This window comes from Phycomyces blakesleeanus (assembly GCF_001638985.1).
Source record: "Phycomyces blakesleeanus NRRL 1555(-) unplaced genomic scaffold PHYBLscaffold_14, whole genome shotgun sequence".
Classification (NCBI taxonomy): Eukaryota; Fungi; Mucoromycota; class Mucoromycetes; order Mucorales; family Phycomycetaceae; genus Phycomyces; species Phycomyces blakesleeanus.
Window position 1 is genome coordinate 195,106 of NW_017265147.1, and position 26,320 is coordinate 221,425.

The window sequence follows — 26,320 nt, forward strand, 5'->3', positions numbered from 1 at the left end:
TTGAGGAAAGAAGCATTTTGTCAAAATATAACATGTTATACAAAATATATTTGCAGTAGGGTCTCGGATCTCAAATACATTCTGAGTTTTCAATTTCACTTGAAAAAAGAAAAGAAGATAGGATGTATTTATCAGCTATTTCGACTCAAGTGTATGTATATTTGAAACGACATGAGATTATAGTTTCTTTAATATCGATTGATCTGCCACAGCTTCTCGATATATATATTTTGTTGATGATATGTAAATGAGAAGGTTGATTTATAAAGCTTGGGAAGCTGGACTATATGAACAACAGTCATGAATACTTCAATATGTTAAAGATGTGTATATTTCTTATTACGATAAACTATAGCTCTTGGTATATTTTTGAGACTATGTATGGAATAAAGTATTATCCATAGATATTATTGGCTGCACTTCTAACATTACTTTGAAATAAAATCTATTTTTAAATTGAAAATTTAAACACAATAGCCACGGCTCGATATGTGTCATAGCAACATCTTTTACTAAATTATAATGTATCAACGGACGCTAAACATATTCACTTTTTATTGAATTGCGTTAATGCTCATAATAAGTCATATTTTTTGTGCTTTCAAGTAATACTACTGCTATTTATTTCTTTAGTAGCATCTAATACTTGGTTTAACTTGAAGATTGTATGAGACATTATACCTTGATAAGAAAAGGTAGCTTCTTAATCATACGATGGATTATAGCTGCGATCTGACATGTGTATTAAACATGCTCAACTAAATAACATTATTTTAAAATCTGAAGAAATAGCCAAAGACCAGGGATCGTATATGTACTACGTTGACCTTGTCATGGCACGTTTCTATTTTAAAATGATTATAATATACTATTAAATAATTGCTGGCTACCCATAATCTTATTTGCTACACTTTGATTGATGGCCAAAGTCTACTTATTTATTTGTTGACCTATCAAAATATTAATTAAGACAATATTCTTGATTGCTTTTTCGTGCGATATTCATGAATATCCCAAGGTTTATGGCTGTGAGTATTGGCATTTGCTGTAAGTAGAACTTGTACCCCATTGATGTTATAATTTATTATCTTATTAAACGTAAATGCAATTACTTGCCTGAAATTTGCTCGAAAATGTATATTACCATGCATTGGGTGTATTCGAGGAATATGTAGAATTTGAAAAAGTAAAAAACATTTGTAAGACACTATATATGACAGCTATACTTTTTTTATTGGCTCCAGACGCATGTCAATACATCTTTTAAAATATTGTGCATAATCTGTGCACTACAGAAGGGGTCTAAAGACCTGTCTATGCTTCCATGTGCTTATGAATGTGTTGCACTGATATGTCTTTGGCGAATGTAAAATAGCAAAAATGTTAGCTGTCATACAGTCGGAAATGAAGTTGTTAATTGAATCAATATTAATATATTGCTTAAACCGGATCATTTCCTTGTAAATTCTCCTTTTACTCATTTTACTTATTTGAAGTGCTGTTTTTGTCGTATTTATATATATATATATCGGACCATCAATTATAGTCTACTACTTTTGCGTACCTGGACTACCTGGAATTTATGAATAGCCTTTTAAAGACTTATAAAGTCCTCCATTGCACCACCTACAAGGTAACATAAATCCATTTCTTGGTAATAAATCATACATGTAATATACAATGTCACCTAACCATTTTTGGTTTTAAATTACTACAAATGCTACTAGCATCACATTTTGTCTGTATAGGAAAATATTTTCGTCGAAAAGGAGCTTAAAAGTGTACAGACTTGGAGTCCACAAATTCGGGTCAGTATTAATTCCATTAATTGAGATTAAAGATATACGTTGACAGGTTTGCGAAAAGACTATATATACTGTATATCTTACAACGTTGATTTCCCTCATCACCCCCACTTCCTTTCCTTTCGACCTCATATTCCTAAACTCATAATGCACTTCTTTGGAACCGGCGCTATTGCTTCATTTTTGCTCTTGGCCACTGCTGCTCAAGCTGCCACTGTCTGCACTGTGAAAACTTCCAGCAAAGGTGATGATGCTGTTTCGATCAATGCTGCCTTTGAGTCTTGCAAGAACGGTGGTACTGTCGTCTTCCCTGCCGGAGCCACCTTTAACATGAAATCGGTTGTTTCTGCTTCTGGCCTCAAGGGTGTCACTGTAAAGTTTGACTCCACCGTCAACCTTCCTGCCTACAACACCGCATTTGCTAAAGAAAAGGCCTACTTCTATCTTGCCGGTGACAAGATCACCTTTTCTGGAAAGGGTACCTTCTATGGAAATGGTCAGGGATGGTACAATGCCGCCAACAAGAATGCACCCGTTGTTTTCAAACCTAAAGCTTCCAACTCTTACTTTGGTGGTTTCACTATCAAGCAGGCTCCTCGCGCTCATTTCAGTGTTAACGGATGCAGCAACACTATCTTTGAGAACCTGACCATCAACACCGTTTCTTCCAATGCTAAATACCCTGCTAAGAACACCGATGCCTTTGATGTTTCTGCATCAAGTGATATTACAATCCGTAACTCCAACATTGTCAACGGTGATGATTGTATTGCTGTCAACGGCGGTGTCAACGGCTTGACCGTCTCTGGCCTTACTTGTACTGGTAGTCACGGTTTCAGTGTTGGTTCCCTTGGCAAGGATGGCAAGACTGATGTTGTGTCTAACTTGAAGTTCTTGAACAACAAGTGTATCGATTGTCAGAATGGTGTCAGGTAATTAATTAAAAAAAGTAAACTTTTTATACATACAATTATTAACATATGTATACAATCAATAGAATCAAGACCTGGCCTGGAGGAAAAGGCAGCGTTACTGGAATTACCTTTGATAACATCAACCTTCAGAATGCCGAGAACCCCATCTTGATTACCACCCATTACTGCGATAACCAGAAGTCTTCCAGCTGCACCGGAAATGATGCTACTTCTTTGAGCATCAGCGATGTCACCATCAACAACGTCTATGGGTAGGTTATTAAATAATGTTTTAATCATCCAACATATAATGGTTTTCTCACATTGTTTTACAGTACTGTATCCTCTTCCAAGAAGAAGTCCATCTTAAGCATTGACTGCTCTACTGGAACTCCTTGCAAGAATTTCAACCTTTCCAACATCAAGATCACTGCTGCTTCTAACACCCCTAAGAACGTATGCAAGAACCTTTCTGGCTCTAGCTCTATCTCTTACTGCAAGTAAAAAAAATAGACTTCATTCTCTATACCCGTTATAAGTAGCGTTTAAATTATTATCATTATTCTGTCTCTTTTTAAGATTATTAAAAAGAATAAAATAAAATATATACATTTTTAGCATGAAACATAATAGTACTACCTAAAAACTGGCTTGAATGCAAAAGAGTATATATATGCGTGTATGTAATTTAGTTAGGGCTTTTTACTAGTTGTTTTTTTTTTTGGTAATTTAAAGCTGAATTTCATGCAAAGCATCAAAAATATTTGTCCTTACGCTTAACTCATGTATAGCAAAATATTCTTCCTATCTATATATATATATATATATAATAGTTTATACTGTTCTAGTTGTTTTGTTTTCAAGATATTTAAAATATAAAACTGAGTATTAGTAAGGGGGATCGTACAGTCTTGTTTTTATTTGTTACAGATATTAATATACAAGTAGCTAGGTTGTGGAGGCTAGATTCATATACTCTTAAAGAAGTATTTATATGGCATTCCTTAAGAATTACTTGTGTTAAAGGTTTTTAGTCTAAAATTAAACTATCTAAAATTATAGTTTTCTCTCAACATACTGTTGAGTATAGTGTCGGCTAAAAATACCGTTAAAATAAAATATTATGACAAGAGCTTTATTTTCTTTCAACCCCCACTTTTTAAATATATTCTTTTATGAATTCTGTTTTTTTTTGTACAAAGCTATAATAATTTTTTTAACGCTGTATATATTAATATAATAATTTACGAGATCTTAGCTTTCAGAAGTTAGTAAATAAATAAAAAGATTTTTATTTATATTTCTCATTTATTTCCAATAAACGTATATGCTAAATAGGGATAGATTGACTTGGGTATATTATAGTAGCAATTATCTTCTAAACGCTGCAGTAGGAAATAGAAGACGACCCGGAAAGATTAGTGCAGACGTTCTTGGGCGTGTTTGAGGCGGCCACAATGTTGATATTGGTGATGGCAAAGTTTTTGCAAGGAGTTTCAGTAGAGCAGTTAACGCTGATAATAGGCTTTTTCTTGGTAGCAGAAACAGTACTATATATATATATGTATACATGTTATTAAAAATGTATGTGCAATTAATTATTTTACTTACCCATAAATGTTGTTAAGAGTTACATCACTGATGCTCAAGGAGGTCGAGTCGCTTCCAATACAGCTTTCAGCCTTTTGGTCATCGCAGTAATGGGTGGTGATCAAGATGGGGTTCTCGGCATTCTGGAGGTTGATGTTATCAAAGGTAATTCCAGTAACGCTACCCTTTCCTCCAGGCCAGGTCTTGATTCTAAAGTTTGCAAGCATCAGTGGTCAGATTATAAAAAGTAGCTATAGTAACCCAAACCGATCTAAAAATTACCTGACACCGTTTTGACAGTCGATACATTTATTGCCCAAAAATTTCAAGTCAGAAACAACCTCGGTCTTGCCGTCCTTTCCAAGAGACCCTACACTGAAACCGTGGCTTCCGGTGCAAGTAAGGCCAGAAACGGTCAAGTTTGTGACACCTCCGTTTACAGCAATACAGTCATCACCGTTGACAATGTTGGAGCTACGGATAGTGATATCACTTGATGAAGAAACATCAAAGGCATCGGTGTTCTTAGCTGGGTAGCTCGTAGATGAAGAGACAGTGTTTATAGTCAATGATTCGAATAAAGTGTTTACACAGTTGTTGACACTGAAATGAGCGCGAGGAGCCTGTTTGATAGTAAAGCCAGCAAAGTAAGAGTTTGTAGCCTTTGGCTTAAAAACAACGGGAGCATTGTTGTTGGCGGCGTTGTACCAGCCCTGACCATTTCCGTAGAATACACCTGGTCCATAAAAGTTGATGTTGTCACCAGCAAGGTAGAAGAAGGCCTTTTCGCTCTCAAATGCAGTGTTGTAGGCTGGGAGATTGACTGTGGAAGAGAACTTGACAGTTACATCCTGGAGACCAGTGACAGAAACCACAGACTTCATATTGAAGGTAGAACCGGATGGGAATACAACGGTACCGCCATTTTTGCAAGACTCAAATGCTGCATTGATTGAGACGGCATCATCTCCAGTGCTTGAAGTCGTTACTGTACACACTGTTGCGGCTTGGGCAGTAGTAGCCAGGAGCATAACAGAGACAGCAGTGGTAAGTCCAAGGAAGTGCATGACTGTTGAATAAATTAGATAATAGAAGGATGTGAGGATAATGATAAAATTATTTTTCGAACATTCTTTCTTTATATACGTTCTCTCTTCTATATATTTTTTACACTTCTGTCAATATTACTCCACAGATTAGTATAAAAAATTGCCAAGATCTGATATGAGATATTGCAAGGAAATAATATTATTCTCCTTTTCAACGATACCTTTTTTTCGTGGAAGAGTGTGAGTATTTTGCCCAAATATTTTGTTAAATCTCAGCTGAGATGATTTACGGGGTCTCTCTCTCTCTGTGTGCGTGTGCAAATTTCTCCGTGCAAGCAGTGACCCTGTGAGATTAAATTCATATAATACCGTAAGACCTGGTAAATTTCGGTTTATTCCAGATACTCCCAAGCACAGAATTGTAGTCTAATATATTAAATCCTTTACTGATCCAGTAGGAGATATTATATCATTTAAATCAATATAATATAAAACCCTTTTTGAATAAGTCTAATAGTATATTGCAATTTTTATAAAAGACACTCGGTATCCAATTGTGCAACATGCTCTTCCTTCTTACCTTATTAAGAACATAATATGTTTGATATACCCTGGTTTTCGGCATACACTTTGGCGTACTCGGCATTCTAGACCTCGTTAAATTGCACAATTTTAAATATATACACATCCATAGATCTTTACATAGTATAATCAATTAATGTAAATAATATTCGGAGAAAGTGGGCTTTTTAACCTTGGAGTTTATGGATATCTTATTTGCTCCAGAATTAGATGACTTTCTTTAGTGTTGGGTTTCTTGAATCTATTGAACAGAAGGTTTATATCTTTTTGGTATATGGTAAAATATTAGCCGAGAATTAGGATTACCTGCCAAAAAATAAGACAAAAAAGAAACTTCTACTAGAAAGTAAGAAATTATGTAATTTACAAAGTCAATTTGAGAAATCCTTCAATTCAAGCAATTTTTTTTTCATTTGTTATGTTAACTCATATAGATACTTCTTGACAAAATGAATGATTCAAGTATCCTCACAAACATCACCAGCAGTGTGATCAACATCATTTTTTTGTAACAGTATTATCATAGTAATCAAATATTTGAAATGAGCCCTTGACACACACGAAAACAAATCACTTGTTTTTATTAACTGTCCTCTGAAAAATTCTTAAAACAAAATTTAAGTTGTGTGTTCGTACACAGTGGCATGAATACTCTTGTAAAAAGCTATACATTAATAACATAATTGGTTACTAATACATAGTTATTAAACCATCTTGCATCCGTCAGTATACTGTCTTATATTAAACTATAAATATTTGACCTGCTTCTTTTAAAATCGGTTATCAAAAGACAGTCTGGATGTCTGACACTTCGTCTGGAGTTAATAGATAATAAGGGTGGACAATAGGAATTTTTTAGAAAATTCGCTTCTTCTTTGAGTAAATGTATTTGTTAAAAAAATAAAACTCAGAAATTTGGAATTTTTTAAAAGGATCCACTTTTTTGTGGATTTTTTTTATAAAAAAAAAGAATTTTTTTTACCAAAAAGAGATGATGAAGTTCAAGGCGTTGCATCTCATAATTTTTTTTCAAAAATTCGCTAAAGATAACCGCTTTTTTACCACTTTTTCATTTTTTTTGACTTTTTTTTCTGCAATGTTATTGGATTAGAAGGAATTAAAAAAATGGAATTTTTTCGAGAAAAATTCCTATTGTCCACCCTTAATACTCTTCGAAAACTTACTTTTATTACTAAATATCTCTATTTAATGCTATAACATTGATCCAAAACATCCTTATATAGTGAAATTTATCAATAAATCACAAAAATCATCATTTAGAGATCAAGACTAGCATGAAATATGTACAAATAATATAGAATTACTATAATAAGCGACATTCATAAAGTAAAGCTCTTTCTTATGACTTGATCTTTTGCTATCTTTTCTTGACCAGTAAACATAACCAGCAATCCTACGGGGACGACATTTTCAGGATGGGACACTACCTTTTTTTGCCAGACTAATTTATTGTTACTACTTGTCCGATGTCTGATGTCCGGTGTCTTTTCTCCAATCCTTCAAAGAAAAACTATGTGTCCTGAAATTCTTAATTCAATATTTAAATATAACGCCTTCTTTTCTATTATATACTCTTTTCATAAGGACTATTAATCAATTGTACTGAAAAAATATTATTTTTCTCGAAGATAGCAAAGAGACTACTTTGCTCATTGTAGATTGGCAATTAAAAATTATAATGTTAATTACTTTCTAGAAATCACTTCAATATGAATCATGCCGATAAAAATATTCATTTTTTCAATGGAAAGGGGTATTATTTTGCCCAAGAGCCTCTTCCTGTCTCACCAGTTAAATGCTACAGTGACATGACAATAGTGATTGGAAAGATGCAGGATATTGCACGTTTAACTAGAGAAAGTAAACCAATTCGAGTGTACTTGAAATGTGCTATAAGCTACGGGCACGGAATTCCCTGCTATGATATGATGTTTTGAAGTAACATTTTAGGTAACTATTTTATTATTCTTTATATATCAGTTAAATTATTACAGGTAGTATAAAATTTTAAGTATAACATCACATATTTAAGAGGATGCTTTTACATTTAGCGAAAGATATTATCCTGCCTTATATTAAAATATTATTATTATGATAAATATGAATCCTTAGGAGCCGGATATAATTATTTGATACCGAGCAGCGAATGGCCATATGTGGTCTAGTAAAGTCAAAACATCAGTTCCCATCAGAAAATATCATCCCACTAATATCAGTGAGAAACACTATTTTTCTTAAAAATACAATACTATCGCAAAATTTATATAAGCATCTTTTTTTATAATACAACTATTCGAATGATTAAAATAATGAACATGATATGGTTTATTTAGCTGTATAACAACAACGTATAAGCTGATACTGTTATGGGTATAGCTATATATGCATATCTCCGTAATGACATATGCTTATTTGTAATTCTATCTTACAATGTGCTTGGAAACTAATAAGAGTATATGTTGGTAACAATGTAAAGGAATGAAGTGTTGAAAATAATACTTATTTAAATATATTTGGATTATATGCCTTTCTTTAGTTACACTACTCTCAGAACCAATCTTTTAGTAATGGGTAAAAAGAGATAAAGGGAACTAAGCAAAAATTAATCAATGTTACGCCGTTGAGATACATATACACCTGAATATATACACATATGAATTTTCTTATAAGCAGAATATCGATTGAAATAAATATACAGTAATTTAGAGACTCTTTTATAGTATTTTTTATGGCTATATTGCATATATTGCTGCAAAATCAAATGCCAATAAAAATAATATATATTCAATTTATGTAATTTATATAATTTACACAATATCTCATTAAGAAGTTAAAGACAAAAAAAAAGAGTTTTATTTTTTAGGTGAACTTATAACTAGGTTCATGGTATAGAGAAGTATACAATTGCTGATTACTTGCAATAAGTAATAGAACCGGAACCAGAAAGATTCTTGCATACGTTCTTGGGAGTATTGGAAGCAGCAGAGATGTTGATATTTGATAGGTTAAATTCCTTGCAAGGAGTTCCAGTAGCACAATCAATGCTCAAGATAGGCTTCTTGGCAGAAGCAGAAACAGAGCTATATTATTATTTTTTAGTAAACAGCAATAATTTGTGTTCAAATATATTTAATAACCTACCCATAGACGTTGTTGATGGTGACATCGCTGATGCTCAAAGAAGTAGCATCATTTCCGGTGCAGCTGGAAGACTTCTGGTTATCGCAGTAATGGGTGGTAATCAAGATGGGGTTCTCGGCATTCTGAAGGTTGATGTTATCAAAGGTAATTCCAGTAACGCTGCCTTTTCCTCCAGGCCAGGTCTTGATTCTATTGATTGTATACATATGTTAATAATTGTATGTATAAAAAGTTTACTTTTTTTAATTAATTACCTGACACCATTCTGACAATCGATACACTTGTTGTTCAAGAACTTCAAGTTAGACACAACATCAGTCTTGCCATCCTTGCCAAGGGAACCAACACTGAAACCGTGACTACCAGTACAAGTAAGGCCAGAGACGGTCAAGCCGTTGACACCGCCGTTGACAGCAATACAATCATCACCGTTGACAATGTTGGAGTTACGGATTGTAATATTACTTGATGCAGAAACATCAAAGGCATCGGTGTTCTTAGCAGGGTATTTAGCATTGGAAGAAACGGTGTTGATGGTCAGGTTCTCAAAGATAGTGTTGCTGCATCCGTTAACACTGAAATGAGCGCGAGGAGCCTGCTTGATAGTGAAACCACCAAAGTAAGAGTTGGAAGCTTTAGGTTTGAAAACAACGGGTGCATTCTTGTTGGCGGCATTGTACCATCCCTGACCATTTCCATAGAAGGTACCCTTTCCAGAAAAGGTGATCTTGTCACCGGCAAGATAGAAGTAGGCCTTTTCTTTAGCAAATGCGGTGTTGTAGGCAGGAAGGTTGACGGTGGAGTCAAACTTTACAGTGACACCCTTGAGGCCAGAAGCAGAAACAACCGATTTCATGTTAAAGGTGGCTCCGGCAGGGAAGACGACAGTACCACCGTTCTTGCAAGACTCAAAGGCAGCATTGATCGAAACAGCATCATCACCTTTGCTGGAAGTTTTCACAGTGCAGACAGTGGCAGCTTGAGCAGCAGTGGCCAAGAGCAAAAATGAAGCAATAGCGCCGGTTCCAAAGAAGTGCATTATGAGTTTAGGAATATGAGGTCGAAAGGAAAGGAAGTGGGGGTGATGAGGGAAATCAACGTTGTGAGATTTACAGATATATATACTATTTTCTTGAAAAATTTAGTTTTTTTTCGAGATAAAATTTAATAGATAGGTTGACAAAGTCCAACATAAGAGCTCCTAAGAATATGTCAAAAGTAATGTCATTTCACAAAACGTTTTATTTAAATTTGTGGCCAATATTTGAGCTTCATTTTAAAAAGGTAATACAGCATGCTAATAAACCCTGTAGACTGCATATTTCTTGGTAAATGTGTTTTACAGCTTATGCACTACTTATAAATCTTTAAATTACAATTAAAGTTTACTGATGAAAACAAGACAAAAATACAGTAGCTCGGTAGTGCTCCAGTAATAGCTGCATTTAGATACATGATATTTATTGATACATTAGAAACCCTGTAATCATTGTTGACCCTAAATTTCCAGTATAGATAGATAGATAGATACAACCTATCATATACGCTTTAAATTCAGTTGCTAACCTATATTACTATTAGATAATTTATTCTACAGTACATAATACCCGAACCAAGTTAAATGAACAATGTATTGATCAATAAATAGCTTAATTATGATAGCTCCCATTACATATGGTAATATATACCTTTTTTAAAATTAAAACAAAGACTTTACATACCTGGGTCTTTCATTTTGACTACATGATCACTATACTTGCAAGCATTTTTTTTAACATTTCCAAGTTGATTTGAGCTTACATTACCTTAGGGTATGAGCACAGGTATAATGTTTGAATGTAATTTTATGTGTTCTATAACGTGTAACTGCTTTGGCTGAATGATCTACACATATCCTATTTAATTTTATTTCGGGAAGTTTTTTTTTATTTGGCTTTTAATATATGTGTGCATAAGGTGTGATGGATGTGGCACCAAAAGCAACATAATTTAAGTAATATTTTGTGGCACTTTGCTAATGCAGATAATATTTTAAGGGCTTAGTGTTTCCATTTTTATGTAATTCCAAAATAGGTTTGCGGTCATTTCTTGACAGGTCATTTTATAAATTAAAAGTCAATTTGTTTCGCTTCTTGACTGAGAGATATGATATATTCTATTCAATAAATGAATCTTTACTTGTTATATATCTACAAAAGCACCGTCAATTGGGCACCACTCAAAAATCTTAAGCTTAAAATGATATCTTGCTTAATATTTTAGCCAAATTTACAGATTAAGATAGTAATAGTAATAAATCAATAATGCTCACTTTGGCATGGCTATTATTTCATAAACAAATACAAGTAAATCTTCATAAGTAAGGTTTAATGTATCAGCCAGATAAGAAAGAAACATATTATATATTCCGACTCAATAAGCACTATCATGTACACTAGCATGCTATTTATTAATCGTAGTAATACCATCTTTCAAGTCTCTACATATGTCCTTATTAAAATGGGTTAATACAAATCATACATTTTGGGTTTAAGCTAATATGCTGTACTCTTCATAGATTACAATCCTACTCCTATTCGCTTGATAAAAACAGCCGATTAGTCCTGTAAGATTCTCCTAATTAATCTGTATAGCATATACAATTGCTTCCTATAAGCTCATTTATATATATAATTTTGGATCATGTTTAATAATCAGAGGCTTCCAAAACCATCGATATGACATGGGTGTTGTGAGCCTTCCCAGCTTTATCTGCAACATTCAATTCCCCTTTCTCTCCCACCAATTATTCTTTTATCTGGTTTATCTATATCCGTCTCCTTTATATGACCACTATAAATAACTTTCCATTTTTGTTCTTTTCATTAAAATCACTATTATCATTCTCTATTTGTTTCTATGTGCATAATTCCCTTTTTTTTTATCTAATTGCTTTACATACATCTACAATTTCCCTTTTCCACTTTTTTCTGCACTTTATTGCATATATACATTGTTGTATTTAGGGTTAATTTTATAGAAGAGACGAAGAAATAAAGTAAGACTTTTGTATAGTGGTTTATTAAGAGAGAGAAAGAGAAAGTTGATATTGGTTAAAATGCTGTTCTAACTATGACAGTTACGCCCTTTTTATAAGGCTTCTTTATTCTCAGGTCCGTATTTATCATGGCTCCTGAGATTAATGCTGTGTTTTTGATAGGACTTGTTTTATAAATATTTATATGACTGTCAAATACAACATTACCCCCCTCCAGATTGACGATAGTCAGACGATTGTATTTAGATGCGAGTACGTTTGTTACACTGCATTGTATTTGCAGATCTGCTAGATGCTTTACGCTTTTGCGTGACTGGAGTGATTGGCTGTGTATTTTTTGGTGGGCGACCCACCTATTTAGGTTGTTTAGGTGGTCGGCCTCTGCGTTTGGGAGCGCTGTTGGCTGCTTCGTTATTGGATACCTTTTTAGGTGGTCGTCCTCTTTTGGGAGTCGTCGGTACAATTTTGTCCATTGTGGATAATTCTTGTTTTTCACGTCGTGTCCAGTAATCTTGGATCGTTTTTAAGTTTGTGAATTTATCTGGCATGAGCCATTCGTCTTCTTCTGGGCCTTGTCCTTTCCATTGTACGAGGTATTCTCGTCTTCCTATATTGGCTCTGTGATTGATGATAGCTTGTACTTCGACAAGTTCATCAGCGAGTGCGGTTTCGTCAACTGATATGAGTTTCGGATCCGATGGTGGATAGTCTCTAGGCATTAAAGCCCTGGTTTCGTCCTGAAGTACATAACATCCTCCTTGGGTTTTTCTTATGACTATGTATAGACCTTGGTAGGCGGGTGCTAGCTTGCTACTTCTTGTTGGTAGTCTTATCATCATGTAACTGCCAGTATTTATTTTTACTATTGTGTGAGTTTTGTCAAACTTTTCTTTTTGCGTTTTCGTGATGAGTTCTGTTCGTTCTTTTATTGCGGGGAATACTACCTCTGCCATGTGGTCGATTCGTTGTAACAGCTCATCGTGTGTCATTGGACTTGCTGGTGTTGTTCCAGGCTCGCGGTAATCCTTGAAGGTGTTTATATTTCTTGCAAACATGAGTGAGAAAGGCGCTGTGTTTAGCCTTTTTGATCTTTTGTTGTTGATCGCAAGTTGTGATGCTGATAGATAATGATCCCAATCTTTTCCAGTTCCTTCGACTACTTTTCTGATGACTTGGGTAGATGTTTGTACCCATCTTTCTGCTACGCCGTTTGCTCTAGGATGATATGACGTTACTAGCCTATGATCTATTCCTGAGTTTTCTGTGAGCTTTGCCATTAACTCATTCTTGAATTCTGTACCGTTGTCAGATTGAATGATTCTGGAAAAACCAAAGTCTCCGAATATTTGTACCAGAGTTTTTATGATGGTATCTGATTGTTTGGTTAGGATAGCTCTTAGTAGGTAGAATTGAGTGCAGACGTCGACCATGACGAAGAGGTACATGTTGGCATTATCAGTAGGCATTAATGGTCCTGCTAAGTCAATAGCCCAATGGTCTCCTGGTATGTATGCATGTATAGATCTGAGTGTATTATATCTTTTTCTCGTTATATTGTACTTTTGGCATGCAGTACATTCTTTTACATACTCTAGTGCATCATTTATTATGTTGGTCCAATGCATCCTATTTTTATGGGTGAGTTCCACTATGTGTTCTGCACCAAAATGTCCGAAGAGATGTGCATCTTGTATGATCTTTTTTCTTTCTTCTTTGGGTGGTGTCATATAGTCTAACAATACTTTTTGTATCTGTACTTTGAATATCTTTCTATTTTTATTCTTTGTTTCGTACGCTATGTACTTGAACTTGGGGTTTTGTATGAGCTCTTTGTGCTCTTTTGATAGCTTATTTGCCGCATTACCCCCCCCCCCCCCTCCAGCGAGTTTTCTGTGGAGAAAAGATGTGAAAGTGAATCAGGAAATTTGTTCAATAGACCTGGTATGTGAAGCACATCAAAGCTGTAATCCAAGATGGTATTATGCCATTGTATCATCATACGGTTAGCAATTTTCTGCATGTGTATGTATGTCAAGGCTTTATGATCCATGTACAAGGTAGAGTGGTTGCCCCACAAGAACTTGTGAAACTTCTTCAATGCAAAGACTACAGCGAGTAGTTCTCTTTTCGTAGTGGAGTAATTTTGTTCAGATTTGGACAAAGACCTAGCCATAAACCTGATGTAGTGTTTGCGTTTATAGATTATTTGATACAGCACGGCGCCGATTTCAAGGTTGGAGGCGTCAGTCGCTACCAGGAATGGTTGAGTTAAGTCTGGATGTTGAAGTACGGGATTACTTTGAATGATGGCTTTTAATTGCTCAAAGCAGCATTGATGTTTATCATTCCATATGTGTTCTATGTTGTTTGCTGATCGTAAAGCATCCAGTGTTGCCGTTGCGTGAGCTACAATAGGTATGTAATCTCTGAAGTAGTTTAATACATCTAGGAAGCTTTGTATGTTTTGACTTGTTTTAGATGTGGTCCATGTCATGACGTCCGTAATTTTTCTTTTGTCAATTTTACTCCTGTTTTTATTGATAGAGAATCCTAACAGATACACAGATTTTAGTGCAAAATGATATTTTTGTGGATTTAAGATGAGGTTCACTTTGGTTAGTGTTTGTATAGCTTGGCACACATGTTTTGTGTGTTCTTCCAAGATTTGGGAGAAAACTACAATATCATCTACAATGGTTTGGTTAAATGACATATCCTTGAAGATGAGTAACATAACTCTTTAAAACTTAAACAAGAGTGGCTTTTGTGGTATACACACCACAATTGAGTGAAATACAAACTCCACAATCAAGAACGGATACTACAATTGCTAATGAACCTGGCAGGGTCACATCTCAGGAACGTAACACACACCAGGCACTTGTACACTTCACACTGCTTCGGTGATAACCAACCATTAACCAATGAAGATCTTAAATTAGGGAACCAAATGTCTATATAAACAGCCATGATCTTCTTTCTTAAATAAACAATACTCTCACAGTACCTATTGTTCCCTTTCTAAATTTATTTGTACATCTCAGCTTTAGTCCGAAATGGCACCCTCAGAACATGTATTGCATATTATTATGAGTGAACGTTGTCTTATGTTGATCTGGTTCTGCAATTATGAAATAGTGAAATACACTTTTCAAGTCTAATGTTGAGAATATTGTTGCACTGGTTATGGTGTCAAAGATATGCCTTATCAAAGACAGAGGGAATTTGTTATCAGGCAAGAGCTTGTTTATGTGACGTAGATCCAGACAGATTTTTTTTTCTGTTTTGTTGCCTTGTGTGTATCTTTTTTATCTGCCAGAGTCAATGAACTGTTCCAGGCCGTATTTACCAGGGCTCTTACAATAGTGCCTTCGTTCAACCAGTTGTTTACGACTTCATCAATGACAGGTCTAAGTGTGTATTGCAAAGGATACTGTCGCTGATAAGTTTGGGAACCTTCAGCGTTTTAAGTTCTATTATAGACTCTGGTACCATACAAAAAGAAGTCTTAGGGATAGCCTTATTTTCCACTGTGTAAGATGCAATTGCTTTTCTAAATGCTTCTTGTTGTTCTTTTGTACCATATGGTAAATTATTTGGCTCTATTTCATCCTCTATATCTTATTTACTTTGACTTATATTCTTTGTGTTCCAGTCTATGGCTACACCTGCTAAAGCTATTCCAAGCTTAGGCATTATGTCTTGTCCAAGTATAAGATCATTATCACTTTCATTTGTTTCCATTAATTCGAAAGAATGTGTGAAGTTATGACCATTGGCATAAGTCACTTCTAATGATACAGACTGTCTTAAACGCTTAGAAGTTTGATTCTTTTCTGCAAACACTAAATATTCTTCTACTTTGACAATTGGAAGATTTATTGTTTTTTTTTGTAAAATTCTATGTCCAAACAGGATCTCTGTGCCCCCGTGTCCAGGAGATCTACTATTCTGTGTTCATTCTGTAGGACAATGGGCGTTTGCAATGAGAATGGATTCTTTTCATCTGTTTTATTTTTTAGAGTATGCTTACCAAATGACACATGTTCTAGCATGCTGGTGATATGCTCTATTGCATCTGTGTTGGATGGCTTGACTGAGTTGATTGAAATTTTTTCTTGTTTTTATTGATATTCTTGAGATTAGAAATATTCCTGGCAGTGATGTTGGTAGCTCCATAGTTTCTTACAATGTCGACATTATTTCTGGTTAAGTCTCACTTTTGTCAACATTTTGTCATCTTTTGTTGTATGGCTGTTATTGTACTTGTGTTGAGTGCAGAAGAATTTATTTTTTGTGATGTTTTTGTTGAGATTATAAACTTTTCTCGATGCAAATCTTTCATTGTCTGAGCACTTGTTACCTGCTGCAATACTGCTGGCTAGAGTCAACTCCTGCTTTACCAACTGTGGCATCTTGGAATGGCTGGCAAACCAGGCAAGCTTAACATTGGCGGACAGGTTGGAGGTGAGGCTTGATAGGAATCGCATGGCCAGGTGGTTGCTGTCTTGTATGTTGCCTTCATGGCATGCCTTCTGGAACCGAGTTCCATAGTCTATAATGGACTCGTCTTCTTCTATTACCATGGTAAATACAAGGGAACCCATCTCCAGCTGTTAGTCGAATGAATCGAATTTTGTTTTAATTGCTTGTTTCACCTGTTCCCAGATCAGATCCTTACCTTGCAGTTTGCTCTCGCACCAAGAGTTGTGATCGTGGTCAAACGCAACCAGTAGCTGACAAGTGTTGAGTTGGTGTGGTGCAATGTTGTCAGAAAAATAACAAATGAAAATAGAGTTGCCAACGAGTTAAGAAGGCAAATATATAAAGAGATAGAGATAAATTACTCTGATAATGCTTGGGTCTATCCAACAGTAAGGAAATGTAGTAAAATGTGTATAGAAGGGACAAATATAACAAGAAGTATACTTATAACTATTGCAAAGAGTTGTTATAAGTCAGTGACAATAAAATAAAGATATAAACAAAAGTAAATAAGATATTTGATGAATAAAATAAAGATAGATAAGGATTTCATTTTATTATTGCTTCATCTGAAGACTTTTATATGTGAACAATCTATACTACTTTGTTATAAAGCTCTATTAAAGCAGTACCAATAATGAAATATAATGCACAAGGGTATGTCTTGTGCAAAGGGATTGAAGCAAATTCTGTAAAGAGTGTCATACGTCTTTACAGAATATTCGTGGTCTAAGTGGAACCAAAAAACACATACTATACTGAGTATTAAAAAAACATAATTTTCTTTTAGCTGACTAAATTTCAGTCTAATATGCACTTCTTTGATTTTAAAAAAAGTATCAAGAAAAAGAAGTATACATCTAAAATTAAAATGATATACAGTAGTTAATATATACTTTCAGAATATGTTATTAGACTTGATATTTATTAATAGTTTGTTGGGTGGCCTTTTGCGTCAATTACTGTCTGACATCTTTGATGTATACTTGAAATCAAGTTATCCAAATATTTCTGAGGAATTTTCTTCTATTCCTTCTCAAGAGCAGCATAAAGATATCTCAGGCTGTGCAAGCTGTATCTTTTTTACCAGACTCTTTTACTAACATAATCCCATAGATGCTCAATGGGATTAAGATCTGGGCTTTGAGGAGGTCAGTCAGTCAAAACTTTGAGCTTATGCTGCTTCTTCCAATTTACAGTCACATTGCTTGTGTGTGCCTTGGCGTTGTCTTCTTGGAGTACCAAGTCATCCCAACCAGTTTGCTACTGAAAGTCTGAGAGAGAAGAAAGATATGTCTTTTCTAATATTTTGATATGCTTTTTGTCATTGGCTTGTCTGTTTATAATTTTTAAAGACCGACACTCTTGCTGAAGAAACATCTCCAAACTATGAAAGAACCACCTCCAAGCTTCATGGTTGGAGAAATAAATGTAGTACAAACACTAGCATTGTTCTTGCAGAGAACTCTCTTGCAGCCATCATGACCAAAAAGTTGGAATCGTTTCTTATCAGTCTAAATGGTCTTTTCTCAATTCTCAATACTTCAATCAAGATGAGCATTGGCCCATGCAACGCGTTTCTTTTGATTCTCAATAGATATTTTGGGCTTCTTCATTATTCTACTGGAATATATGTCATGACTGTGAAGAAAATATCTTAGAGTGTTTGCTTATATGGGATTCGCAATAGTTTTTCTGATGTAAGACATTAGTTGCATCAGATCCTTTGAAATCTCATACAGAATCTCTCTCTTATCTCTTGTATTTAACTTCTTTGGTTTCCCTAGGTTCTTGACTCTCTCATATGACCTAGTTTCTTTGTAGTGCTTAAGCACTCTTGAAACAGTATAAGGGTTAACATTAAACATCTTAGCAATGTCATATTGCTTAGTGCCATTTGTAATGTCCTCGTGTACAATAGTAGCACGAGTTACATTGTCAGTTTTTTTTTCTTCCTTCAGTTCTGGGAGTAGGTGTCATATTAGTGCTTTTAGTTTTTTGACTGCATTATTAAAATGTGAATTTAGAAGAAGAAGAACATTGTGCAAGTTTAGAGAGGTTTCAGACTATAAATTCTTGCATTATTTTTCAACACTCAGTGTATATCACTGATAATAAAATAGATCTTGCTGGGCAATAAACAATGTCAGAGAGAAACCAAGATATATCAGTGCAGTAGGTGATATGCAATTCTGCTAGAGTGTAATAGACTCACCGTTAAGATAGGCTTTCCACTATAATAAAAAAAGAGCTTTACAATAAAAAAGCTTGAGTTCTGTATAAGTTTGATCTTGTATTTAAGATTCAAAAGTCAGTGTCAAGATGCTGATAAAGAGTATATAGTTTAGGAAGCAAGTTCAAAAAATAAGAAAATTATTAGTATATATCAGGTTTTTAAATAGATGTAAGAAACCAACCTCATTGGTTACTAAGTTGGACTAATAACATAATTTGATTTATTACTAATCAGAATATACTTTACTAGTGTAATACTGTCTGGGTCAGTCAATCATTCAGTTTGATCTGAGCTGAAAATCATGCCCAAAAACCTCTCAAAAACACATCACAGAAGATAGTATTATCATAGAGTAGCATGCTTAATGGTATTTTATATACTAAATAAATAAAACAATCTCTTTTTCCATTAAGTTTATTATTGTTGCAGAGGATATAAATTGTTCTTATTATTATCAGCTGTCTGAATTGTTAGAAAAAATATCTTTCATATAAGTATCTTGCACTTTGCTGTATATCACTGAATTATTCCAGTACTGGTGTATTCAGAGGTGTTTTTCCAGTGCATTTTATATCATTTATAAAATATTTGATTTGTCACTTGCTATCAGAGGCATTTATACTAGTACTGATTACATTTAATAAACTGATCATTATAGAAAGGAGTATGTCATCTTCTAACTTAGATGAAGAAAATTCATTTCTTGCAAGTTCGTTTTCTACTGGCCCTATCTTTTCATTATTTAAATAAATACAGTCTACTTTTTGTTCTTAGAAATACTCTACATTATTCATACAGACAAATACAAAACGATTTAGTCTTCTGATTCTAGCATGTCCAAAGTAAATAGTCTTGAACTGGTTATGTCATGACTCAATATAGTTATTTATCAAATATTCTCTATATGAGTCATCAACATAAGGGCACTCCCATCTTTTAAGCAATACTTTGCTTTCAGTCTATTGTGTTTTAAAATATCTCAAGAAGGGTAACTGGTTAAATATATTGCATTTGAAGTCAAAGATTCTTATCAAAATTATTTTTTGTCAGACTTTATTAAGATATACTTCACTTTGTTCTTTAACTTCTGTTTGTATGCTACTAGTTGAGCTGATATAAATGACATATTAAATTTTATTTTATTGTTAATATTTGTTTATCAAGCATAACAAATATGGAATTCACAGTAGTGGACTGCAACTTAAGCAAATGCAAATGTAATTGCATTAACTTTGAGAATACCATAGTCAATAGTAAAATACAAAGAACAGAAGTAGCTTCTCTCATGAAGATATATAAACTATTGGCAGATTGGTATGACTGTCTGATTAAATGATATAAACATTCTCATAACTCTCATTTGGACAGGTGTTATATTTTTAGAAAAGAAAGAAAAACAAAGTGCAGACAAGAAGTACGGTAAGACTTTGTTTATTGACGAAAAGAGAGATGATCTTCTATTGCTATTTGCTATGTGAGTTTATATAGACATTGCGTGTGTATTTAGGATAATGATATGAGTATATCATGTGATGTCTGTTTTCTTATATCATAGATAATATATTGTTAAGTTATTACCTACGCTCTTGTTTGAGTGATTAGTGATGTTGACTAAGGTGTGTGACCTTGTTATCGGTATATTCTTTATTTAATGATAGTGTGAGAAATAATGTATAATTGATACTGGTCGCTTATTCAATATGTCTTTGTCTTATTGTCTGTGCACTCTATTTGAATCTACGATTATGTTGGATACAACAACAGGTGATTGAAAGCCAAAGATATAAAGATTGCTTTCAATATTGTTAATACAAAGATCTCTGATAAAAGTGCAATAATTTTTTTCTGGCAATTTCTCATTTATTCAAATAGCAATAGATGTTTTCTCATTAGAGTTGAATATATATAACAAACTTGACATATATTTTATTTCATTTTAACAGAACTGTTAAGTATATTTTTTATTTTTTTTAATATACTTTTTTTCATTTTATTATATATCTCTTTATAGTTTGGCTTTCTAACACCAATATCTCAGCTGTCAATCTGTTGAGAAACAGATATTCTTGTGCTTCTAAAGCTGCTTTCACTTCTCAGTTTAGTTTCAATCTATTTAATAGCTTCAAAAGACAAAGATAAAGTTCTAATCTCTGATCTGTCTTCATGAATATAATTGTTATAGTCTTCTGTCATACAGAACATAACAATATTAGGAGACTTTTTGAACTACTTTATTTTCAAAGCTCTATTATATCTGTATGTCTTTGATTCTTTTTGTGTATGGCATGAATCTTGCTATGATATATATATGTCTGCACAATGATATTGATGTATTTTTCAAAAATATATTTTTTTGAATTAAGATATCTTTTTTATTCTATTTTTAAAACGAAGAGTATTGATTTAGTCCAGACAATGTCTCCTTTAACTAGCTTTTACAAGTTCAACTACTTTAAAAAGAAGTATCTTAATCTCCAAATGCATGTCAAATAAAATATTTTGAATATTTAAAATTGTGATATTTCAGGTACAAAACAATAGAAAATAATAAATTTGATAATAGAAACATATAGAAATACTTTGAGACTATATATAAGTTGATCTTTATTCATAAATAAAAAAGTGTCTCTTTTTATAAGAAAATATAATTTGCTCTTGTTATTATGTCTTTGTTTCTTAAGGTTTTCTTCCTTTATTATATTTGGTTATTAGAGTGTATTTATTGCTTAACTAGTATCAGTGTTATAATTATGACATCAAGTCATAAATTGTACTTCTTTAGCTCTTAGCTATTCTTTTCTCTTTTATACTAGAGCTTTAGGACTTCCTACTAAATTAGCTCCATATTGATCTGACACAGTTTACCCGGCAGTATGATATAATTATCTTAACAATCTTTAAGATATTATCTAACTGTAATAATTATTGGGCTGATTACTTAATCGTTTATATATATATTATACAGACAAGATAATAGCTACTACGCTATTCCAATATGAATATGTTCTTATATGTGATAAATCTAACATTCAAGTGTCTGAATCACCAAAATTATTTCATACCTGAAATATCATAGCAAGAATAAAATATATGAATAAAGTACTGATGTTGCGCAGAGATTTTGGCAAGATGGATTGTGTACATTGTAGAAAAGGAATGTTACTAGCATGGATAACCATGATTTCGAAGGAGTACAATGTGGATAAATATGTTAATAAGGAAAAAGGAAAAAGTATTGTGTATAGAAAGAACAGGGAACAAAAATGAGATTTTTCCTGTGCACGGAAAGATCTCCTCTTACCACCGAGGGCACAGCACCACATCAACACACCGTTGACGTCAGCCTCTCATAACTGGGACGACATATCACGACAAATCACTGGACAAACCCACCAAGCAGACTGACCTTCCAGTACTGGACACCATGACATAGTTACACGTGATACTTTATTACAACACACGCAATGAAGAAGTTAAGCCGCAATAGCTCAGCTGGGAGAGCGTTAGACTGAAGATCTAAAGGTCGTGTGTTCAATCCACACTTGTGGCAATTGTTTTGGTTTGTTATTTTTGATCATGTCGTGCCCGAATTCTTGTCAGCCAATCAGGATGATGATTACACAGAATTCTCTTTTGAGAACGACGACCGAAGTTATTTCCTTTTGCTCACAAAAGAATTAGAAAGCACATAGCTTAACAAAAGTAGAATAGAAACCAAAATAGACATTTATAATGGCTGGGTTGGTTTAGAAAAGATATAAAAGAGGACATTATTTCATTCAATAAAAGTTATCTATCTTTCTATCTTCTTTTTATTCTTTTGTCTTAGTTTACGATTCCCAGTAGGTTTAACCAATTTTGGCTGTGTTATAGCATTGGAAGAACAACCCAGATTGAGAACAACAATCTTGTGTTAGACATTATTTTGATGAATCCATAAAATCTGAAGAGGGTTAACCACAGTATCTTATTATATGCAGTAACATCTTCCTGAGCATTAACCACAGTATAATGACTCTTCTTTTATTTAAATATAATATAATAGCTACTGCAGATAATGCGCAGTATTAGTTTAGAAAACTGTATAAGACAATTCAATTTGTGTTAATAAAAAGTATCTTTTATTCTCTCTTTGATTTAATGTATACTCCTTGATCCCCAGTGGGTTTGACCTTTTGACTTTGTTATAGTAAAAGGAAGACTAACCCAGATTGGGAACATCACTTGTTGTTCCTGATCTGCATTAGTTTGGCCAATGTCAACTCTGACAGTTTGTTAGACATTATTTTAATGAATCTGTAAAATCTGAAGATAGTTAGCTGCAGTAATTCTTTATGCACAGTATAATATAATTATCTTAGTAATACAGACCTTTGTAAAGCATTGTAAAACTTTTGGAAGAGTTTAAATCATCAGTATAAGTGATGCATATTGAATTTATTATGTGTGCAACTTGTGGTGATCCAGACACTTGGTTGTTGGATTTATTACATCTAAGAACATATTCCTATTATTATAGTAAAACAGCTATCATTACAAGAGCAAATGAATAATTTATTTATTTTACTTATGGTAAATCAATAAGACCAATAATTAATTACAGTAAGTACTGTAATTATGACAGCTCAGTAAGCACTGAGTTAATATGAGGACACTGCAATTAGATTAAATTATAAACATAGCAGTACCAGCTCTCTAATATCTAAATGAACTCAGACTTAAGAAATTAAGATGTGACTGACAAAGCAGATTGTGTTTTGATATAAAAAGGACAACTTTATATTCTTTAATAAAGACAACCTATATACAGTCTCAAAGTATTCTTATATACGTCTCAATCTTTTTACTGTTGATTTTATTCTATAAAACTTCACATTTTTTACTTTGAATTCTATAATGTCTTCCCAACACTCTGCTGCCAACTCTCTTCCTCGTGAAGAACAAAGCCCTCTTACCAAAGTTGGTATTCCCTCTCCTGTTCTGAATGAACAGACACATCTCACCAAAATTGGTGACATTTCTCCTCTCCTTGGATCCACCACTCTTTCCATTGATGGTGATATTGAAATAATATACACCAGTCTTGATTCCTTGCCACCTCTTTCAGTTGTTGGTTCTGTCTCTCCTACTCCTGTGCCTACCATCCCATCAGCTGTTAATAGCAACACTAGTAGTTCCATCACTTTGGAAATGTTGTTAGCTTCTGCGAAGGAAGACCTTAGCATAAAGAAGAACAACTTTTATGTGGCTTATGCTAACTATGTGGCTCTTTCGAAGGTCAACCCCATGTCAGACGTGGCCAGACATGCTTCTTCCATTAAGAAGGAAGCTCAAGAATTGTTTAAGGATGCCCAGAAGACCCTCAAGGTACTTGAAAAAGCCAACGCCCCTCCTGCTATTCTTGAAGACAAGAAGAGCATGATAGTCCCTAGCAACTTACCTTTCTTGCAGCTCTGCATGGAAACCAGGGTGAAGCAAAATCGTGACGTGTTTGACTCTGTGTACAATTTTTGCCAATAATTCACTATGGTTTTAGAGTCTCATTCCCTGTCCTTGGACTCATGCTGGGAGCATCTGCTTCTCATATGCCTGAACAAGGAGGAAAAATTCTGGTTTGAAGACAAACTAAAGGGAAAGGCGTACAAGTGGAAGAAGGCAGAAGGGATTCTGCTGGATCACTATGATACTCCTTTCAGAAGATTTCTGAACATGGGTCGCATGCAGAAAATGATGCAGAAGAAAGGTGAGTCAGTTCGTGCGTTTGGAACTAAATTTCAAACAGCTAGAAGACAAGCATCCTTGGAGGATGGTATCCAGATGGTTCTTTGTTTCTGGTGGAACTTGCGTCCGGAAGTCCGGGAAGCAAGCCTGATCCCATTGTCGGCCAACTATGGTACCAAACTGCCCTCCAAAGTGGAGGATATAATCTCATTAGTCAGTGTAGCCACTAGCGATTCCACGGCCCTACTCAACCAACCTGCGGAGTCTGGCACCCCTGCCAAATGGAAGTCATTTGCCAATGCCCATAGCATCTCCTCTTCAATAAGCCACAAGGGAAAGAAGAGAGCTATTGCCAGAGACAATGATCCTAAGCACGCCAAGAAGTCTTGGAATTTTAAGAAGGCAATCAAAGATAATGTTTGCTTTTCTTGCAAAGGTGCTTGGGAGAAGGGTCACACCTGTCCTGAAAGGGATAATTACTTGACAAAGGTGTTAAGAATGGCTGTGCGCTCACCTGCTGATAGATCAGTAGCTTCCTCCCCTGCTTGTGGTGGTTTCCCCCCTTCTCATGATAGTCATTTCTCTGTTTGTGACAACTCTTCCCCTGTTGGTAGTTCCTCAACGTCGTGGTCGATGGACCAAGATAACACAAGTGCTTTGGCCAAGATGGCCTTGAATTGTAAGGACAATCATAAAGACATGATCATTAAAAAAGATTTTAAGAACATGAGCACTAATATTACCTTCTCCATTCTGGCAAATAATTCTATTAGAACCATCGCCTTGTTGGACTGTGGCGCCACATTCAGTTCTGTGGATAAGAATTTTTGTTTACAGAATAAAATATCTATTAATTATGTAAATCACATCAACAAAGATTTAGTGAACAATTCCAATGTTCATAAGTATTTTATTCGTTTGGCTGATAGCAATACACATATTAAAAGAATTGGCACTTGTGTGATCAGTATAACTTGTAATAGTAAGACTATTCAGAGAGAATTTGAAGTGATGAACTTAACTAATAGTTATGAGTATGATTTCAGTATTGATACTGATTATATGTTCACTCTGGGTATTGGTATTTATGGTTTACCTTTATCATATGATGATGCTGATTCAAGTAAGGAACGTAGAGAAGCCAATAGACGCTTCAATAATAAGAGTGATCTTCTTGAATCCATTGAGAGAGAAAATGAACAAATGGAAAATAATCCGGCTGTAGGTCCCAAACAGTTTGAGGATGCTATGGATTATATTCGTCCGTTCATTAAAGACAATCAAGATATTCCTAAGGGTTCGTTTTGTACTATACCTGAAAGTGTTGTATGTTTGGACACTCCAGAAAATGCTACGGCATTCAGAAGCCCTTATCCCATTCCTTACAAGATGCAAGGTGTAGTGGATGAACAGGTGAAAGAATGGCTAGACAATGGTATAATTGAAAGAGCGTCTGCAAACACACAATGGAATACGCCTTTGACTGTTGTCAAGAAGATGAATGGTAAAGGAGAAATTACTGGATATTGCGTTTGTCATGATCCCAGATTAATTAATTGCCTGTTGAAGTCAATTGATCGTATGCCTTTGCCATTGATTGGTGAATTGTTTGAAGATTTAAAGGGTGCGAATATTTATTCCACCCTGGATTTGAAATCTGCATTTAATTCTTTGAGGTTGAACCCAAAGGACACACACAAACTTAGTTTCACATGGCGTGGTGTACAGTACAAACCTAT

The 26,320-nt window shown here is 34.3% G+C and overlaps 8 protein-coding genes and 1 non-coding gene across 9 annotated transcripts; 3 read left to right on the forward strand and 6 right to left on the reverse strand.

Annotated features, from left to right (window-relative positions):
• The first annotated feature begins 1,925 nt into the window (after positions 1-1,925).
• Positions 1,926-3,341, forward strand: PHYBLDRAFT_125613 (glycoside hydrolase family 28 protein). The gene is made up of 3 exons (XM_018429053.1): positions 1,926-2,737; positions 2,803-2,991; positions 3,055-3,341. The coding sequence occupies exons 1-3, from the start codon at positions 1,953-1,955 to the stop codon at positions 3,221-3,223; spliced, it is 1,143 nt and encodes a 380-aa protein (XP_018289938.1). The 5' UTR covers positions 1,926-1,952; the 3' UTR covers positions 3,224-3,341.
• A 648-nt stretch (positions 3,342-3,989) lies between these two features.
• Positions 3,990-5,392, reverse strand: PHYBLDRAFT_79267 (glycoside hydrolase family 28 protein). The gene is made up of 3 exons (XM_018443449.1): positions 4,592-5,392; positions 4,331-4,519; positions 3,990-4,269 (listed from the first exon to the last, which is right to left on the reverse strand). Exons 1-3 carry the CDS (start codon positions 5,374-5,376, stop codon positions 4,098-4,100), a joined length of 1,146 nt encoding a protein of 381 aa, XP_018289939.1. The 5' UTR covers positions 5,377-5,392; the 3' UTR covers positions 3,990-4,097.
• Positions 5,393-8,793: 3,401 nt separating this feature from the next.
• On the reverse strand, positions 8,794-10,159 carry PHYBLDRAFT_40742 (glycoside hydrolase family 28 protein). Its single transcript, XM_018440151.1, has 3 exons — positions 9,357-10,159; positions 9,103-9,291; positions 8,794-9,041 (listed from the first exon to the last, which is right to left on the reverse strand). The coding sequence occupies exons 1-3, from the start codon at positions 10,139-10,141 to the stop codon at positions 8,873-8,875; spliced, it is 1,143 nt and encodes a 380-aa protein (XP_018289940.1). The 5' UTR covers positions 10,142-10,159; the 3' UTR covers positions 8,794-8,872.
• A 2,333-nt stretch (positions 10,160-12,492) lies between these two features.
• Positions 12,493-13,128, reverse strand: PHYBLDRAFT_169815 (hypothetical protein; the record flags this gene model as incomplete). Its single annotated transcript, XM_018436168.1, has 1 exon — positions 12,493-13,128. One exon carries the CDS (start codon positions 13,126-13,128, stop codon positions 12,493-12,495), a length of 636 nt encoding a protein of 211 aa, XP_018289941.1.
• Positions 13,129-15,386: 2,258 nt separating this feature from the next.
• Positions 15,387-16,725, reverse strand: PHYBLDRAFT_146881 (hypothetical protein; the record flags this gene model as incomplete). Its single annotated transcript, XM_018431743.1, has 5 exons — positions 15,387-15,549; positions 15,624-15,711; positions 15,769-16,059; positions 16,173-16,235; positions 16,503-16,725. 5 exons carry the CDS (start codon positions 16,723-16,725, stop codon positions 15,387-15,389), a joined length of 828 nt encoding a protein of 275 aa, XP_018289942.1.
• A 1,248-nt stretch (positions 16,726-17,973) lies between these two features.
• PHYBLDRAFT_113906 (hypothetical protein) lies at positions 17,974-18,138 on the reverse strand (the record flags this gene model as incomplete). The annotated part of the gene is made up of 1 exon (XM_018428363.1): positions 17,974-18,138. A coding segment is annotated over one exon (165 nt), but the record flags the coding sequence as incomplete, so codon positions are not given.
• Positions 18,139-18,294: 156 nt separating this feature from the next.
• On the reverse strand, positions 18,295-19,427 carry PHYBLDRAFT_68814 (Homeodomain-like DNA binding domain-containing transcription factor; the record flags this gene model as incomplete). Its single annotated transcript, XM_018442012.1, has 2 exons — positions 18,295-18,587; positions 19,397-19,427. The coding sequence occupies 2 exons, from the start codon at positions 19,425-19,427 to the stop codon at positions 18,295-18,297; spliced, it is 324 nt and encodes a 107-aa protein (XP_018289944.1).
• A 2,910-nt stretch (positions 19,428-22,337) lies between these two features.
• On the forward strand, positions 22,338-22,410 carry PHYBLDRAFT_t162. Its single transcript has one exon. It is a non-coding gene; the product is annotated as a tRNA-Phe (tRNA).
• A 1,257-nt stretch (positions 22,411-23,667) lies between these two features.
• On the forward strand, positions 23,668-24,509 carry PHYBLDRAFT_159212 (hypothetical protein). The gene is made up of 2 exons (XM_018433942.1): positions 23,668-24,227; positions 24,397-24,509. Exons 1-2 carry the CDS (start codon positions 23,757-23,759, stop codon positions 24,451-24,453), a joined length of 528 nt encoding a protein of 175 aa, XP_018289945.1. The 5' UTR covers positions 23,668-23,756; the 3' UTR covers positions 24,454-24,509.
• The last annotated feature ends 1,811 nt before the right edge of the window (positions 24,510-26,320 follow it).

Bases quoted from the DNA above. Each gene is read 5' to 3' on its own strand.
- PHYBLDRAFT_125613 (XM_018429053.1), top strand. From the start codon at position 1,953: ATGCACTTCTTTGGAACCGGCGCTATTGCTTCATTTTTGCTCTTGGCC. The intron at 2,738-2,802 runs GTAATTAATTAA...TACAATCAATAG, and splicing joins GATTGTCAGAATGGTGTCAG to AATCAAGACCTGGCCTGGAG. The intron at 2,992-3,054 runs GTAGGTTATTAA...ATTGTTTTACAG, and splicing joins ACCATCAACAACGTCTATGG to TACTGTATCCTCTTCCAAGA.
- PHYBLDRAFT_159212 (XM_018433942.1), top strand. From the start codon at position 23,757: ATGTCTTCCCAACACTCTGCTGCCAACTCTCTTCCTCGTGAAGAACAA. The intron at 24,228-24,396 runs GTACTTGAAAAA...CTATGGTTTTAG, and splicing joins ATGCCCAGAAGACCCTCAAG to AGTCTCATTCCCTGTCCTTG.
- PHYBLDRAFT_40742 (XM_018440151.1), bottom strand. From the start codon at position 10,141: ATGCACTTCTTTGGAACCGGCGCTATTGCTTCATTTTTGCTCTTGGCC. The intron at 9,292-9,356 runs GTAATTAATTAA...TACAATCAATAG, and splicing joins GATTGTCAGAATGGTGTCAG to AATCAAGACCTGGCCTGGAG. The intron at 9,042-9,102 runs GTAGGTTATTAA...ATAATAATATAG, and splicing joins ACCATCAACAACGTCTATGG to CTCTGTTTCTGCTTCTGCCA.
- PHYBLDRAFT_79267 (XM_018443449.1), bottom strand. From the start codon at position 5,376: ATGCACTTCCTTGGACTTACCACTGCTGTCTCTGTTATGCTCCTGGCT. The intron at 4,520-4,591 runs GTAATTTTTAGA...TGCAAACTTTAG, and splicing joins GACTGTCAAAACGGTGTCAG to AATCAAGACCTGGCCTGGAG. The intron at 4,270-4,330 runs GTAAGTAAAATA...ATATATATATAG, and splicing joins ACTCTTAACAACATTTATGG to TACTGTTTCTGCTACCAAGA.